This window comes from Larimichthys crocea, chromosome VIII, assembly GCF_000972845.2.
Source record: "Larimichthys crocea isolate SSNF chromosome VIII, L_crocea_2.0, whole genome shotgun sequence".
Lineage (NCBI taxonomy): Eukaryota > Metazoa > Chordata > Actinopteri > Sciaenidae > Larimichthys > Larimichthys crocea.
The window spans coordinates 3,930,112-3,947,472 of record NC_040018.1 but is presented as its reverse complement, the minus strand read 5'-3'; the positions used below and the strand labels follow the sequence as shown (position 1 = coordinate 3,947,472).

General features: G+C 41.3%; 1 protein-coding gene across 1 annotated transcript; it reads left to right on the top strand.

The window, feature by feature from the left end:
- Positions 1-1,099: 1,099 nt before the first annotated feature.
- Positions 1,100-17,105, top strand: LOC104922785 (paired amphipathic helix protein Sin3a). The gene is made up of 21 exons (XM_010735714.3): positions 1,100-1,321; positions 4,761-4,977; positions 5,145-5,330; positions 5,481-5,587; positions 5,701-6,037; positions 6,139-6,390; positions 6,581-6,733; positions 7,284-7,439; positions 7,840-7,926; positions 8,007-8,125; positions 8,378-8,603; positions 8,805-8,921; positions 9,102-9,340; positions 9,432-9,615; positions 9,711-10,293; positions 10,381-10,550; positions 10,754-10,927; positions 11,032-11,124; positions 11,718-11,812; positions 14,261-14,468; positions 16,438-17,105. The coding sequence occupies exons 2-21, from the start codon at positions 4,783-4,785 to the stop codon at positions 16,654-16,656; spliced, it is 3,900 nt and encodes a 1,299-aa protein (XP_010734016.3). The 5' UTR covers positions 1,100-1,321; positions 4,761-4,782; the 3' UTR covers positions 16,657-17,105.
- Positions 17,106-17,361: the final 256 nt, after the last annotated feature.

Genomic DNA, 17,361 nt, shown 5'->3' with positions numbered 1-17,361 from the left:
GAAGAGTGACAGGAATGTGGGGAGAGAGAGAGATGGGGAATGACATGTGGGAATGAGCCACAGGTCGGATTCGAACCCTGGGCCGCCACAGCAAGGACTGAGCCTTTGAACTGAGCTAAATGACACCCTTATTTCACCTTATTAACCTATTTATGTACTGGGCTAATAAGCCTATATGTTTTTTGTGATTGATAAACAGTTTCTGCATGATAATTATCATTATTGGCTCTTAAATGCCAAGAGCTGTGCATCTTTGGACATGTCCGCTGAGTGCAAATGTCTCTGCTGTTTGTAGTTTCTCAATTATCTGCACCCTCAAAGATTTGTATTTGACTCTTTTGTGTTGTGATTATCTACACATATTACTACCATATCTCCATTACAGTTTATGGTTAGTTGATGATTTGCTGCCGCTGTGCATCTGTGTCTCTCTATCTCTATCAAAAGTTCCACTGCTGCTGTAATCATTTTATCATTCGTTGTAATTCATTGTCATTTTATCAGTCATTGTAATTGTACAGTATGTTTGTGTTGATTTGTTCTGTTCACGTGACATCTGTTGCACATCTGTCTGTCCTAGGAGAGGGATCCCTCCTCTGTGGCTCTTCCTGAGGTTTCTTCCACCTTAAAGGTTAAAGGTTTTTTGTGGGCAAGTTTTTCCTCACTCGAACCGACGTCTAAGGACAGAGGGTGTCACTCCCTGTAAAGCCCTCCGAGGCAAGTGTACTTTGTGACTTTGGGCTATACAATTAAAATCCGACTGGAGTGCAAATGTCTCTGCTGTTTGTAGTTTCTCAATTATCTGCACCCTCCCAAAGATTTGTATTTGACTCTTTTGTGTTGTGATTATGTGCATGTGGTTGTTATAGACACTTTAAGAGCTGCCATAAGGCTTCAGTTCATAATGCGTGCCTTTTCATAAGGTTATCTTTAAGTGGTAAATCCATATCTGGAGTTAATGTTGCAGATAAACTTGCACTTGTCATGAAGGCAGACTTCTCCAGACGCCTTTAATCTAACACACTGGCTCGCTGCCCTTTCACTGTATTTGTTTTCATTCTGGAGATCTGAACCAATCCCAGCCTGGTCTGGGAGGAGACTAGCCCGCCTTCGTGTTTAGGCACGCCCTCTATGTTTCAGGGAACACCGCTTCATACATACACTGTTGTTAGCGACGTAGCCACTACGGCCAATTTCATTTTTTTTTTCCATTTGCGACCACTTCCCTGAGCTTCACTTTTCTGTCACGGCCAGGTGAACACACGAGGAGCGGTTTACCGGTCCGGGGTGTCAGATAGTTGCTGGCGGCAGTCCCTGCGAGGTGAGTTAAAGTTAGCTCGTTAGCCGGAGACCCTGCTGATGGGGGGTTGGTTGTTGTGCTAACTTAGCACGGAGCTAGCTGCTACATAACCTTGCCACGGCGATATAACACCCGGCTGCCCCCTTTTTTTTCCCCTGCTTGTTGCTTCAAAACATGTCGGTGTATTTTTCTGCAGCCTTCCAACAAAACACCACGTTGGCGGCGGCCTGAGTTTTAATAACTTGAAGCCGAGCGGAGCGAAGCTAGCACAAGCTAAAAGCGGCGGTAGCATGAATTAGCTCCCATGCTAACGCTGACCTGACATGTATCTGTCGCTGTGTGTGTGTGTGTGTGTGTTTTACTGCCCGTGTCTGGGTTTTCATGAGAGAAGCGACACCTCCGCACAATCCGCTTGTGTGCCGACTGTTTATTTTCTGTCCAAGCTTCTCTTTTTTTTAAAAAACTTCACGTTATTTAAGCTCGCTTTAGCCGCGTTAGCTCGCTGACCCTAACCGAAGCTAACCAACCGCCGTCATTAATTACTTTGCCCGACGTGTAACTTTTTATTTTAAAGTACTCAGGCGTTACTGTAGCACGCGTGTTACAAACTTTAAAGCGGCTGCGATGAAAAAGCTGTGGCTGTTTTTCTTTTTTTTTCTTTCGACATCTTAACGTCAGTTAGCCTCCAAACACGTTCATAGCTCGTAGTTTATTACCGAGGACGAACCGACACTTCACTGGCTCGGTGATGATAATGATGAGAAAAATAACTTGTTCGCTCGCTTGGTTGCTTGCCAACATTAACTTGGGGAGCTATAGGAACGAAAGCCAACGTCAGCCATCGGACGAGCGAAAGCGGTCAGTCAGCTCACCAGAAAACGGATGGCGTTAAGCTCGGTGTTTGGCAGAGAGGGGGAGGGGATGAGGACAGCGCCTTACATGCCTGTAAAAATAAAAAAATAAAAAATGTGCTTTTTTTATAGCGCCAATTTAACTAATTTCGTCTTCTTTCACTGTCTGCCGTGTTAGCTTCGCGTTTCGACAACGAGTATTTGAAGCTGGATGTGCGACGGGTACGATCTTTGCGACTCAAGACCGTCCCGATCGGCCCCACCGTGTTTTCCGTGAATTGGTGGTGCAGGACAGTGAGGCACAATGTCTGCTCTCCGCTGACTGCAATGACGTCTGCTCAGGGACCGCCGACAAATTACTTCTCCCTGTACACGCGTATAAAAAATAAAAAAAAAAACCCCAAAAAACAATAAAACATTTATGTTGTCGAAATGGGTATTATTATTTTTATTTGATTAATTTTTTAATGAAAGTGCATATTTTTCTGTATTTTCCGCCACATGACTAATAACGTGAGTTAGAAGTTCAGGGGGAGAGCAGCAGGAGACATGGTAAATATACCTTTTTGAAATAAAATAGAAAATTAAAAGTATATATATACATTAAAATGGACCTATAAGATAAATTTGAATTGAAATTATACCCTTGCAGAGATTTTTTTACAAATGGAAAACTATTTAAAAACCAAATAATAGAAATATTTTTTGATGGATGGATGGATGGATGGATCCCGGGTCCAGTAGCAGCATGTAAAAATACATTTAAATTAACCTATAAGATCATTCTGAATTTAAATTACAGCTTGTACTAGGAACTGAAAACTATATAAAAGTAAAAAAAAAAAAAAAAAATAGAAAAAGGAAATAGAACTACAAATGGTAATTTAAAAACTATATATGATTTAAATTTGACTGTAGAAAATGTTTGAAATTCATAGTATTGTATAGAGTTAGTGCACAGGAAAGGAGTTTATATAAAATAAAAAAGAAGAATGTTAATGAGCATAGTCCTGAAGATAGTTATTTATTTATTTTATTTTTTAGTTAAAGAGTTGATTACTCTGGTACCTGGTAAACTAAGAATACCTTAGCACCTGTGTCTTTAAAGACGGCCCCTAACTGGTGAGCACAGCCATTCTGCTGAACAATGATAGCACATCTATTTAGGGACAGACATGCACAAGTGCTGTGTGCTAAGTTAGTTTCTGCCTTTTAGGGTTCCTCCCTGTTTATTTTTTTTTTTATTTTTGTTTTATTTCTTTTTTTGGTTTATTTACAATGTGTGGATAAAATTTATAATGTGAAGTTTTTTTAAATCGTAAACTCAGCTATACTTAAAAATATGCTTCTTGTTTCTTAGTATGCCTTTCCAAGTGTAAATATAGGTACTATAAAAGCACAAATAAAAGCTGATTTTTAAATAATAGCATAGAGACTAGAGGGTTAGGGTTGGGACAGTCGTATATCAGTGAAATGAGCCGGGGTAGTGACAGTCAGACGATCGAATCAGATAAACGCCTCCACAATCGGCCTGAAATGTCCCAGAAACTCTGATACTTGACCTGCTGTGTTCTGACTTTGTTTATTTCACGTACCTAGCTTCTAATCTGTGTCTGTCCCCCATATTACGCTGCAAACTGGTTTGTAATAAAAGGATTTAAAATTCAGTCGTGCTGATTAACGGGGCTCAGCAGGCAGATAAATGCACAGCACGGTGCCATTTGTAGAGATTATTTTTAGGACATCTCAGTTCTGGTAGTAAGTTAGTTAAAGCCGCCTTAATATCGGTGTAGTAAAATCCAGCTCTCGGTTGCCAATTGGCACAAAATGTCACCGTGGTGGCTGCATTGTGGGAGAAATTCCACAGCAGTGTCAGTTCTCTCAGAACACTGTCAAACACAGGTATTTCAGGCTTTAAGTCGTTTCCCTCAGGCTACAATGAGGACGCGTTGTGAGAGGAGCTATTCTGAGGGGCTCGGTTTTACATCCAGTGTTTAGTTACACCGAAACTTTCACAGACACTGAACTTAAGAGCCCCTTGTTAAGCCTGAGTCTTAGGTTAGTGGGTAACATTCAACAGTTGTCCTGCTAATTTCAACCATTAAGTAACTATAGGTTTTATTTATACTGACTGATATTAAGTACCTCAACACCTAAAGCTGCATTTCCACTGCATGGTACAGCTTTAGTTTAGCTTTAGTTTTCCAATGTCAAAAATTGTTAATAGTGCCGAGTACCTTGTATATTTCTTTTGGTAACTCCTAGGTTGAAGTCTTGGTGTTTTGTCTTGCTTCGATGTCTTCTGTTGCTCCTGTGTTTGTGTCGTGTTGAAGATGATAGCACAGCAGTTTAATGAGCCGTCATTGTGGCGATCAGCTAAAAATCCAACATGCTTTGGAAAAACAAAACTGAGAAAGTACCTACTACCAAAAAAAACTTGTCTAGAGTAGAGCTGAGCTCTACCATGCAGTGGAAATGTTGTATGACGTACTTCACTCTGATACTCTTTGTTAAAGTACGAAGAAAAATATGAACAGCCCGCACACACGTGATTCGTTTGTTGAAGTTTACAGACTGACTTCCTGTCCGCCTGTCTTTGTCCACTTTAGCTCCTTTTAGTATGCGTATACAATGAAGAGGCGTGTGGAGGACCAGGAACTAATATTTGCGCCCCAGCAACAGCAATCACGTCGCCCCCCAGTGCAAGGTATTGCAGACAGCTTCCAGCACCGGGCTCTCGCCCCAGCACCTACTGTGATAGAGGCAGCTGCAGACAACATGCAGCCATCCACTGGCATCCAGTATTCTCTCCCTCAAGGCTACCAGGTATGGATGGTATTGGTGTATTTGGCTTAGACAAGAGCCAACAGAGGTGCTGTTATGTTCAGCTAAATGTTTATGAAGAAGTTGGTTAATATATGCAAGACTTTGTAACTGCACTGAAGACATGATCATCTTTAAGTTTTATGAATTCTAAATTTCTTCCTGAAAAGGTGCCTACGATGCCTCAGAGCACAAGTGGACATGGACACGGACATAACAACACAGCAGCTCATGTTGGTCCCCACGCACACAGCCTAGCAGTTCAGTCCCAGGGCCCAGCAGTGGTCCAAGGTCATGTTCATCCACCCGCACCCATGACTTCAGCCCAAGGACAGCAGCAGTTTCAGCGACTGAAGGTATGCCTACACAGACAAACACACACACACCGTCTACCAAAGAAGATAATTAAATCACCAATTAAACCATTAAAAAACATTTTATTCTGCATTTACTTGTTTCTGAATGTCCTGTTTTCGGAGAGAATCATTTTTAAACTTGTTTTATAGGTTGAGGATGCCTTGTCTTATCTGGATCAAGTAAAGCTGCAGTTTGGGAATCAGCCACAAGTTTATAATGATTTCCTTGATATTATGAAAGAGTTCAAGTCACAGAGGTAACTTCTTATTTTATTATTTTCCTCAACATCAGGAGAAAATCTGGTGTCAAGCTTTAAGATGATGATGAATCAGATGCTAATTGTATTATTGTATCATTCTGATACTACAGCATAGACACCCCCGGAGTCATCAATCGCGTGTCCCAGCTCTTCAAGGGCCATCCAGACCTCATCATGGGGTTTAACACTTTCTTGCCACCCGGATATAAGATTGAGGTTCAAACCAACGATCTAGTCAATGTGACCACGCCAGGTCAGATCCACTACATCACTCCGCACGGCATTTCTGTTCAGAACATCCCTGTAAGCGGAGCGTCCAGCCAACCTGCGAGCCACCCCCAGCACCAGACTCTGCCACAGGCTGGCCCGCACACTACCACCACTTCCGCCACCACGACAACCACCCCATCCATCCTCGCCCAACCTGCTCCAAACAAAACCAGCAAGGTAGAATAAAGAGTATTGCGAAGATGGGTTTTTTTTGCACACCAAACTGAATTTTTACTTGAGTCTAATGACATGTCTGTGCTCTTTTTAAATCCCATCAGCCAATTCAGTCTCCAGCCCATACACCTACCAGCCAGCCCAATCCATCCATCCCATCCTACGCCTCACCACGCTCACCTTCAGTCCAGTCCCACACTCCTGTGAGCAGCACGCCGTCCGGTGGGCCACCTCTCCAGAACAACCAGCCTGTGGAATTCAACCACGCTATAAATTATGTGAACAAGATCAAGAACCGCTTCCAGGGACAGCCGGACATCTACAAAGCTTTCCTGGAAATCCTGCACACATACCAGGTGAGAAAATGCACACAAAGAAAAAAGGTATTCTGGAAATGTAGCACAGCAGGGAAAACAAACTAATGATGGGTACCAACAGCTCTATGGTACCCTTCATGTGTTGTTTTATTGCCAGGGAATAGACTATGGGATACTACCATCAGTAATATCAACACCTTATTAATTTATTTCTTTTATGGTTTTCCAGAAGGAGCAACGAAATGCTAAAGAGGCAGGAGGCAACTACACCCCAGCACTGACTGAGCAGGAGGTCTATACTCAGGTGGCAAGACTCTTCAAGAACCAGGAGGACCTGCTTTCAGAGTTTGGTCAGTTCCTGCCTGATGCAAACAGCTCAATGGTGAGACTCCTGTTTGAACTGCACTTGAATAAACTAACACGGGCGGTTTGTGATTGTTCCTGGCTGTCAAAGGAAAGTCCGACCTTCTTTCTGTTAACAACACAACATGTGTGTAGTCTTGTAGTTATTTTAATGTCGATTTAAATATCTCTGAAACAATGCAGAAACATAATTGGGAACATAAACCTCTTCTGTGCCGTTGTTAATTTATCTTATAGGTCCATTTCATCTCTAAGTACAGTTAGTGTTTTGTCAGTAGCTTCCGTGGTATTGTTAATCATTGATGAAAATGAAATTCTGTTTTGCTTTTTTTCTGCTTCTGAACGGGGGCTTCACAAAAAAAAGTTTATGAACCTCTGCTTTTGTCATCTCACTGAAAATTTAAAATCCTAAAGACTAAAATTAAAAGTCCTCAAGATTTGTCACTATTATAGACATTTATTTATTTTTTACTATTTGCAATAGTGATATGAAAACTCTTTACATGCATCTTCCTTGATACTTGCTGACTTCTCTTCGCTGACATTGTGATGTGTCCTGTTTTTCTCAGCTTCTGGGCAAGGTTACACCAGACCGGGCAGAGTCGGTTCGTAATGATCATGGTGGCACAGTAAAGAGACCCTTACTGAACAACAAACAGAGGCTGAGCCAGAACGGCCTGCCAATCAGGAGACCCACTGGAGTGGGAGCCACACCACCTGTCAAGGTACACACCAGTCTACATTTCTGACTGTCTGTTTCTTTTATTTCTGTGATGTTTCAGATGTTGGAAATGTCAGTATGTGTCTCCGGTTTTTGGTATAATAATGACAGTTGACATTAATAACTCATGACTAGATTTCAGCAGCATCTACATCGTACTACAGTCTCTAACATGGACAAGTTGAATCAGCACTTAAGTAGTTGAACTTGAGAACCTTCATGAATTTAAGAGTCAAGCTTATTTCAGGATTGTTTTATTAGACTTTATCTGGCTTTATTTGTGTATTTAAATCTACCCGGACTTAGAAGAGTAATATTGTCTTCTGTTTGGACATTTTCCATTTTAAAATAAAACATTTTTTAGATCCTGTGACAATCGTACGTTTGTCTTTACACTCTTGCAGAAAAAACCCAAAATAATGGGTAAAGACCATGGCATGACTGAAGTCGGCAAACACAGCACCAGCACTGAAACTATGTTCTTTGAGAAGGTGAGTATTATTATATTAAGTACTAATAATGTTTATATAATACAGGAAAGGTTTGTTTAATTTTTTTTGGGTCATCACAGGTGAAGAAAGCTCTTCGGAGCTCTGAGGCGTACGAAAACTTCCTGCGGTGTCTTCACATTTTTAACCAGGAGGTAATCTCGCGTGCTGAGCTGGTGCAGTTAGTCATCCCATTTCTTGGGTGAGTTTAAACACACACACACACCTCTGCAGTCATCAGTGCGTTAATGTTTCTGTAACTGTATTGTTGTGCATTGTAGCTAGAGTGTAGAGTAACTCCATAGTTGGTTCAAAAAATTAAGTAGAAGTACAACTATATAACAATATATATGTTGTACTCTTCAGGTTTTAGTGAAATATAGTGCTGATTTCATATGTTTCAAAATCCACATCTATAACCGTATAATATTTTTATATCTGCTACCTATGTCAGCAAATTCCCGGAGCTTTTCACGTGGTTTAAAAACTTCCTGGGCTACCGAGAGTCCAGTCACGGAGAGTCGAGCCACACAGAGAGTTTACCCAAGGAGCGTGCAACAGAGGGCATCGCCATGGAAATCGACTACGCTTCCTGCAAGAGGCTGGGGTCCAGCTATAGAGCACTACCAAAGAGCTACCAGCAGCCCAAGTGCACAGGAAGGACGCCACTGTGCAGAGAGGTGAGTCACTGAAAGAGGTGTTCTTATTAAAGGTAGTTATGGTTTGGTAAACCTTACAGCTTTTCTGACACACATTATTTATTTTCCTGCCTTCTGTGTTTTATGTTGTCCGTTTGACAGCGTTGGAAATGAGAGCATTCATAGTAACGCTTTGCTTAAACTTTTTAAAAATTTTACTAAAAACAGAGCGTCCTCTTGCAGGTTCTGAATGACACGTGGGTGTCGTTTCCATCGTGGTCTGAGGATTCTACATTTGTGAGCTCGAAGAAGACTCAATATGAGGAGCACATTTACAGATGTGAGGACGAGCGCTTCGAGGTGAGGAACTGACGCCCAGTAAAGATTGCAGTTTGGTTATAAGACCGTGTGCAGCACTTCATGTCCAATCAGGAGATTTAGATGTCTAATGAAAACCTTGTTGCTGACACCACCGGCTATAATCATCCATAATTAAACTCACTTGTCAGTAATTCCACCGTGATTGCTTCCCCTTTTTAGCTGGACGTTGTGTTGGAAGCCAATCTCGCCACGATACGAGCCCTGGAGACAGTCCAGCGGAGGCTTTCTCGCATGTCCGCCGAGGAGCAGCTGCGCTTCAAGCTGGACAACACAATGGGCGGCTCCTCGGAGGTCATTCACCGCAAAGCTATCCAGAGGATATACGGGGACAAGGGCCACGACATCATCGACGGTCTCAAGAGGAACCCAGCTGTGTCTGTTCCCATCGTGCTGAAGAGGTTCGTAGTTTGACTTTATCTGTACCTGGTTATGTTTCAACAGTTGTTTATATTTTATACGGTACAATATCACTTTTTATGACTGTTTCAGGTTAAAAATGAAGGATGAGGAGTGGAGAGAAGCCCAGAGAGGCTTCAACAAAATCTGGCGGGAGCAGAATGAGAAGTATTACCTGAAATCACTCGACCATCAAGGCATCAACTTCAAGCAGAATGACACCAAAGTGCTGCGCTCAAAGACCTTACTCAATGAAATTGAGATGTTGTATGATGACGTAAGGAAATAAATAAACTGATAGTATTTACTTTCCGCAACACAGTTGAAATACCTCAAAATTCACCCCAATATTCTCCCGTCTGTGTCCTTTAGCGCCAGGAGCGAGCATCAGAGGAAACTGCCACACCGCCACCAAGCGGCCCACACATGACCCATACCTACGACGACAGCCAAATCCTAGAGGACGCCGCTGCCCTCATCATCCATCACGTCAAACGACAGGTGGGCATCCAAAAAGAAGACAAGTACAAGATCAAGCAGATCATCCACCACTTCATCCCTGACCTGCTGTTCGCGCGGCGAGGCGAGCTCTCTGACGTGGAGGAGGAGGAAGAAGAGGAGGAGGAAGACATGGAGATGGACCAAGACGGCCCCAAGAAGCACAATGGCCTGCCAGGCAGCAGCCCATCCAAGTCCAAGCTCCTCTTCAGCAACACGGCAGCTCAGAAGCTGCGAGGCACGGATGACGCCTATAACCTGTTCTTTGTGAACAACTACTGGTATATCTTCCTTCGTCTTCACCACATCCTCTGTTCTCGTTTGCTGAGAATCTACGGGCAAGCTGAGAAGCAGATTGAAGAGGAGACTCGTGAGCGAGAGTGGGAACGAGAAGTGTTGGGGCTCAAGAGAGAGAAAAGTGAAAATCCAGCCATCCAACTGAAGATGAAGGAGCCGAGTAAGTAACAGAACGTTAAAGACGCAACAGTGGTGTGTTATATTTTGTAATTTCCCTCCATTAACACATTTACTTTTCGACCTGCAGTGGACGTGGACGTGGAGGACTATTACTCTGTGTTTCTGGAGATGGTGCGTAATCTTTTGGATGGAAACATGGAGCCGGCTCAGTACGAAGACTCCCTGAGGGAAATGTTTACTATCCATGCCTACATTGCCTTCACCATGGACAAACTCATCCAGAGCATCGTCCGGCAGGTCAGCACATTCAATATCATTTCATAGATTTCATCTCTAAGACTCTAGAGTGCTTAACATCTGTGATGTATGTAGTTCAAATTGAAACATTATTAAACTGTGCAGATATGCATAAATACATGCTAATAAATAATGTTGTCTGGCTCGGTGTTTTGCATTTGTGTGGACACAGCTGTTGCATATTAAACTTCTTCCTTCCACAGCTCCAGCACCTTGTCACTGATGATGTTTGCGCGCGTGTAACCGACATGTACCTGAGCGAATGTGCCAACAAAGCCACAGGAGGCACGTTGTCCACGCAGACTTCCAGGGCCACAGCAGAGGGCGCCTATCAGCGCAAAGCAGAGCAGCTCATGTCAGACGAGAACTGCTTCAAGGTACGAAGAGCCAAGCCCAGAAAGAAATGGTGATGATCATGTGCATGTGTCCAAACCGCCGTGGGTGCTTTGTTTATAGTCCTGTGACTGTTTGTTTCATCTAGTTAATGTTCACGAAGAGCCGAGGATCTGTCAGTCTGGCTATGGAGCTGCTGGACACAGAGGAGGAGAACTCTGATGAGCCAGCAGAGGCAGAGGTAAGACTTATTTAATATTCAAGCTTGTTTTTTTTTTGTTTTTTTTTAGATACTCCTACAGTACGTAGCTTCATCTTGTGTCCCCCAGTACAACCTGCAATAAATCTGATCATTATAAATGTGTTTTTGAAGACATAGTTAAGGATGATGTGAAATTGTTTGTCAGAGGAGAAAGTCACTGTGGCTCAAAGAAATATAGTGAGGCCACTAAACAGAATATTTAACTACAACTTTAATTGGGTATGGACAAAATCTGAGAAAAAACAATATCGTTATTTCATAATTTGAAAAAATCCAATAACTATATTCTGGCTGATAACATAGATAACACAACATAAACAAATATATGCTGATCAGAATACAGTTGCATCACTTTTTCCAAACTTACTTAGTTACTTATTGACCGACATATGCATCAGTACTAATATATCTGTGATCATCTTTATTTATATTATATATTTGTCAGACTTTAATCTAATTTTCAACCCAACTAATCTAAACAGGGATTAAAGGTCAGATATAGAGGCTCTACGTGTATGTCTGTATGCTGTTGGATGTGCAGTACAAGTTTGTTTTCTGTTCTGTCTCCACAGAGGTGGTCAGACTACGTGGGCAGATACCTGAACTCAGATTCTGCGTCCCCAGAGCTGCGTGATCATCTTGCCCAGAAGCCGGTGTTCCTCCCCAGGTGAGGCCCCAGCCATGTCTCCCTCTTGTCTGCACACTTTAAGCTTCTGTCCCGAGGCTCTTGTCAGCCGAGCAGCCACTCCACTGTTGACAAGCCAAACCAGCTGCCAAACACAACACCATTTTTCAGAGATAGACACAGTGGCACTTCTGCACAACCCTGACTTAGGAAGCTCTCTGTAATCACAAAAAAAATTGGGGGGCGTAAGATCTCTGCCTTTTCTTTTTTCTTTTTTTTTTTTAAAAAAATCGTGGACAAACAGAGAGGGTTCGAGAGAGTTGATTTAAAAAGAGTAACACCACCGTTACAGTGAAGTGCTTGCAGTGCCTGAACGCCCTCCTGTCTGTTTAAGAATCTCATCGGCCGTGAACATGACTTTTTGTGTTTCTGACCTCTGCCTCACAAGGAAGATTGCACTTTACATGGCCATCTTTTTAAAAGAAAATGGAATTTATTTATTCATTGATTCAGTTCCTTTTTAATGGGAATTTTATTTATTAACAGTAAGGTTTTTAAAAAAAAAATGGTTTTGGCTTGATCGTGGGTTTTGAATTTCCTCCTTAGCAGACAGCTTATAAGGGATGATCTGGTTTGGTATCACGTTATTGTACTGACTTTAAATGCTGATTTTCATTGTGTTACACAACAACAACAAAGGTCATTGAATGCACAAAACAAATGGGTTCCACTTTTTCTTTTCTTTATTTTTCATTTAAATTTCATTTTTTTCCTACGATGTCTTTGACCTGAGTTTGAGAGACTGAAGCTCTTGTGTTGGACCTGAGTGACTTTGTTAAGACAGGACAGTAAAGTCATGGTTTCCTTTTTCTACCTTTTAACATGCCCTTTGTTTGTGATTGTATTCAGATCAAAGGTCCTGTATGTGACTTAATCACTGTTTGCAAATGTAAATGTTCAAATGTCCATTTGTTTAAGTCTGTTATACTCAGTGTTATGTTTGTAATAATTTTCAGTGGAAACAGTGCACTCCCGTTGCAACCTTTTTGTCGTGGGTGAGGTTTTTTTTCCACTGGTTTGACAGAGATTAGTGCTCATAAGTTTTTAAAAACTCTGGTCAAGCACATTATCTGCAACACTTGTACAGAGGAGTAGGGTTTGTAAATAAAATGATTGTCTAAATTGTATGTTCATGTTGGTGTTTATTTCTCCCCTCCCCCCCCTGACACCCGAGAAGCCGTGCATGGAGGCGTGGGTTGTGTCCGCTCTTTAAAATCTTAAATCTCGAGTTGATCGTTGCACATAAAGCCTGTCTGTCATTGCTTTTTGGTGCTATTCTTTGAGATGGCTGTCCATTATCATAAACATTTCAAAAGGATTTTTAAAACACACACACACAAAAATCTTGTTCTTTAGTTTTCTTTCTTTTCTTTTTTTTTAACCCATTGCATAAATCTGGTATTTGACTATGATTTATCAGTGGGCTCACCCACATCTTGTCCTTTCTTTTCCCCTTTTTTTTTGTTTTCATCAAATCTATGAGAGATCAGCAGCACAAGAGGTCAAAAGACTTCACAAATCTCTTCAATGGCAGTAAAAAAAAAAAAAAAACTCCAGCAGTTTCTTTTTCAGTTGTGTTGGGTCTTCATCTCATGATCATAACACTCTGTAACATTGTTGGTGAAAGTATGTGCACATCAAAGTATCAGCTCTTTTTTTTTTTTTGATTGGTATCCGATCAGGCAGCAATTTTCTAGTGTTTGTTTTTCTAACAGTTTTTACTTGAAATTGGCCTCACTGTCATGTCTTTTAAGTGGAGCCCTGAATGCAAAAATATGCTTCATGGTTTCAGTCCCCCGCTCACCTGTACCCTCAGTGGTAAGTACACATTTAAAACTTTCATTCAGGTGGGGTGAATAATTGCATTTTTATTTTATTTTTTTTAATTTATTTACCTGCACAAAAATCTGGAACAATTTCCAATTTTAAATATTTGTTTGCCAAACATATTTAGATTTTGAATGATGTGGCTGTGCAACGGAAGTGCACTGTATAGAAATATTACGACTGCTGCCTCTGCTGCTCTTATAGATCCACATTTCCCCACGAATGATTTGACTCCCTATCTAATTCTATTACTCGGTGAGTTGCAATGCATGGGTTTAAAAAAAAATAATTGTTTAAAGGGACAGTCCTCTCAAATTTTCTTAATGTTATGTGTATTACTCCTGACTACATCCTAAGCTTTTAAAATAATACAGTGTATACTGTCAAACACAAAATTCTGTCATATATATGTATATATATATATATGACATGCTCAAGTGAACATTACAGAATTTAGAAATTTGTGCGAACTTTCCCTGTAAACGTGATGCACCCCCTTTCTGTTTTTGTTTTTGTTTTTTTTATGTGTGGAGTAATCATCAGAAGAATTTCTCCAGGCTCGGTCTGTGTTGTTCATGTTTGTCGTTCTGTTTCGGTCGGCAGGAATTTAAGACGGATAAGGAAGTGCCAGAGAGGCTGGGAGCAGCTGCAGCAGGAGAGAATGACCAAGGTTCCCTCGGACAAGTCTCAGGACGGCAGCAGCGAGCTGAAGATGGAGTGCATGTTCAAGCTCAACTCCTACAAGATGGTGTATGTGTGCAAGTCAGAAGACTATATGTACAGACACACGGCACTCACGCGGGCTCATCGGGTAAGCACGTGATAGTTAATAGGTTTTGTCTGCCCCGTGAAAATGGAAGTCGTGTTTTTCTTTCTGTTTGCAAGGATGTTCACACTGTAGAGTCTGGTCTCTATCCATTTCTACTTGACATAAACAAATACAATTCTAGCAAATCTTTTCATTTATTTCGACTGATCAAACCTAGCGTTCAAGTATCTCATAGTCTTGTTCATGAGTGATGGGAAAAGTGTGAGTGGGAGCACAGCCGTGGCAATATTGTGGACGTCGTACCCAGTAGTCGAGTTGTAAAATGAAACCAGGTGGGATGGTGAAATTTTTCATTTATGTGACATACTTTTCAGCATGGGGGTCTGGGAGGACCCCCAGAAAATTTTGTATTTCTTAGATGCAATCTCCTGCATTCTAGTCAATTTTAGGGTGACTTGCTAGACATGGCAAATCCTAAATCCCATCTGATTCATAGCTTGCATTCTCAGTTGCCTGGCCTGCACAAGACAATACTATTTATCGGAAAGAAACAATAACCACTTAACTATGGACATCATGTCATTCACATCTTTTTAAAACATATTTGTGAAAACATTTTAAATATCTTTATTTGTGAATCTGCTCAGATATTTTTTAAACACAACTTTGTATGTTTTTAACATCTTTGTGTGTTTTTAAACATATTTAAATACATTTAAAAATTTTAATTTAAACACATTTTTGTTAAAAAAAAAACATCTTCACTTAAAAAAAACACAATTTAAGGAGGAGGAAAGAAGACTTCAAGTTTTAAGACGACGCGATGTTTGAAACAAGAATATGAAGTAGCAGCTAGCAGTGCTGCTCAGGCTAAAACAACACAGAGTGTGGATGATTGACACCTGTCACCTGTCGACCAATCAGAGTCAGGAGAATCTATTAGTACCGCCCACATTCACCTTTGACCCACCAATGACGATCCAGAATGAAGTAAACCCAAAGGTAGTATATCGCAGCAAGAGGTCACACTTCACTTTAAAGCCTCTTTGTCTTTATGTAACAACCAGGAGCTTCGTGACTGATTCAAACTAAAGCAGAGACAGAGCAGGAGACATGAGCAGCGTTTTTTCACACTGGAATAGAACTTTTGACACAAAACAGCAAAGATCAGACATACTGTGTCGTTTTGTGGATTTTTTTTTTGCTACTCTTTGGGGGCTAGCTCGCCGAGTTTTCATTGCACAGTGATGAGACACATATCTTTGTAAGATATTTTTTTCCCCCCCGCCGCGCCTCCCCTGAAGTCCTCTGGCGCCCCCCAAGGGAGGCGCGCCTCACACTTTGAAAACCGCTGTCATAGGTAATAGACTGATTATCATAAAGCCCCCCTAAATGTCGAATGGTTCTATTTCCAGTGTTAAATATAAGTAATTTTCACATGCATTGATAAAATGCCATAAGGGATGGAAGAAGGGATGACCATTTTAGAAGAGGGATGATTTTGACCATTTTTCCCCCAGGGGGGATGCCATCCCCCCCGATCCCCCCTCAACTCGAGTACTGGTCGTACCGGACCATTGTCGGGGAAGAGGGAGGGAGTAGAGCCAGCTGAGGTGATTCGGGTATCTGATCAGGATGATGGGAAGATATGGATAAAAGGACTAAAAGAGACCCTACAGAGTGAAAATGAATCACAAGTATTTAGACAAAGCAACCAAAAGAGAAGCAGCTGACCGAGTGTGTTTGTCACAAGATGGCGCTCTTCTTCCAATATGCAACACAGCATGACATACCTTCAGGCTCCCTGTAGAATTTAAAATATTTCTATTTAATGGACTTGAATTGTGTCATTGATAATTTACTACCAACAATTAGTAATACAAAAGTAATACTGAATATTGTTATCTCAGAGAAGTCTTAAAGTTGGCTCTATGTTGTCTTGGCGTGATATTTCTTGTGCTGGTGTCCCAGTATCTGACCCGTGTTGCTCTGTTTTTGACGTCTCTTTCAGTCCCACCAGCGGGTCAACACGCGCCTGCACAGACGCTTTCAGGCCTGGCTCGACACCTGGGCCAAAGAACACGTGACCAGCGACATGGCCGCCAAAAACCACAAGTGGTTGATGGGAGACGAACGAGAAGGCCTGTTGTCCTGCACCACCACCTGCAGCCCCGAGGTCCTCCATTATCTCAACATTAACAAGTACCGGGTGAAGTACAGAACACTGTAGTCTTTCTCTTTACCGACAGATAAACTGTGGCTGTCTTCACGCGACAAACTGCCAGTGATGACTTCATGTTATACAGTAGCTTCATGTGGATTCTTTCCAAACTGCTGTTACTGGATTCAGTTGCCAAAATCTTTTTATTTTGAGGATTGTCGATCCACGATTTGAACAGAATTGACATTTTTCCACTTGTTACAAATGTGTCCTAACTTTCAAGCTCTTACTGCAGATGAAATGTGAAATAGAACTATATATATATATACTATAACAGGGGTATAACAGACCTCACTGACCCCGTTATTATATTAAATACAGATTAATATACAAAGAAAACACTCCTTACTGCATTTCACATCAAAACTCAGCAACTCAATGAAATAAGTGTTGTTTTTGAGGAGCGTCTCATCATTTTACAGGAAATACGAACAACCTCACCTCAGAACACCGTGTGGGTTGTTTGCCTTCCCGCTGTACCCCTTGTCTAGCCTTACAAAGCAGATATATATATATATCGTATATATATGATATCATAATATATATCCTATATCATTCTATATCTATAGTATATATAGATATATATATATTATATTATTTTCAACATCTCTGGCGACTGCGGTTGATGCTTGGCATCAGTACATGCTAGCAGTGTGTATGGAGTACAATAATTTATGACCGCCCACACTTTGTGTAAATGTTGTTATATCTAGA

Bases quoted from the DNA above. Each gene is read 5' to 3' on its own strand.
- LOC104922785 (XM_010735714.3), top strand. From the start codon at position 4,783: ATGAAGAGGCGTGTGGAGGACCAGGAACTAATATTTGCGCCCCAGCAA. The intron at 4,978-5,144 runs GTATGGATGGTA...CTTCCTGAAAAG, and splicing joins CTCTCCCTCAAGGCTACCAG to GTGCCTACGATGCCTCAGAG. The intron at 6,734-7,283 runs GTGAGACTCCTG...TGTTTTTCTCAG, and splicing joins CTGATGCAAACAGCTCAATG to CTTCTGGGCAAGGTTACACC.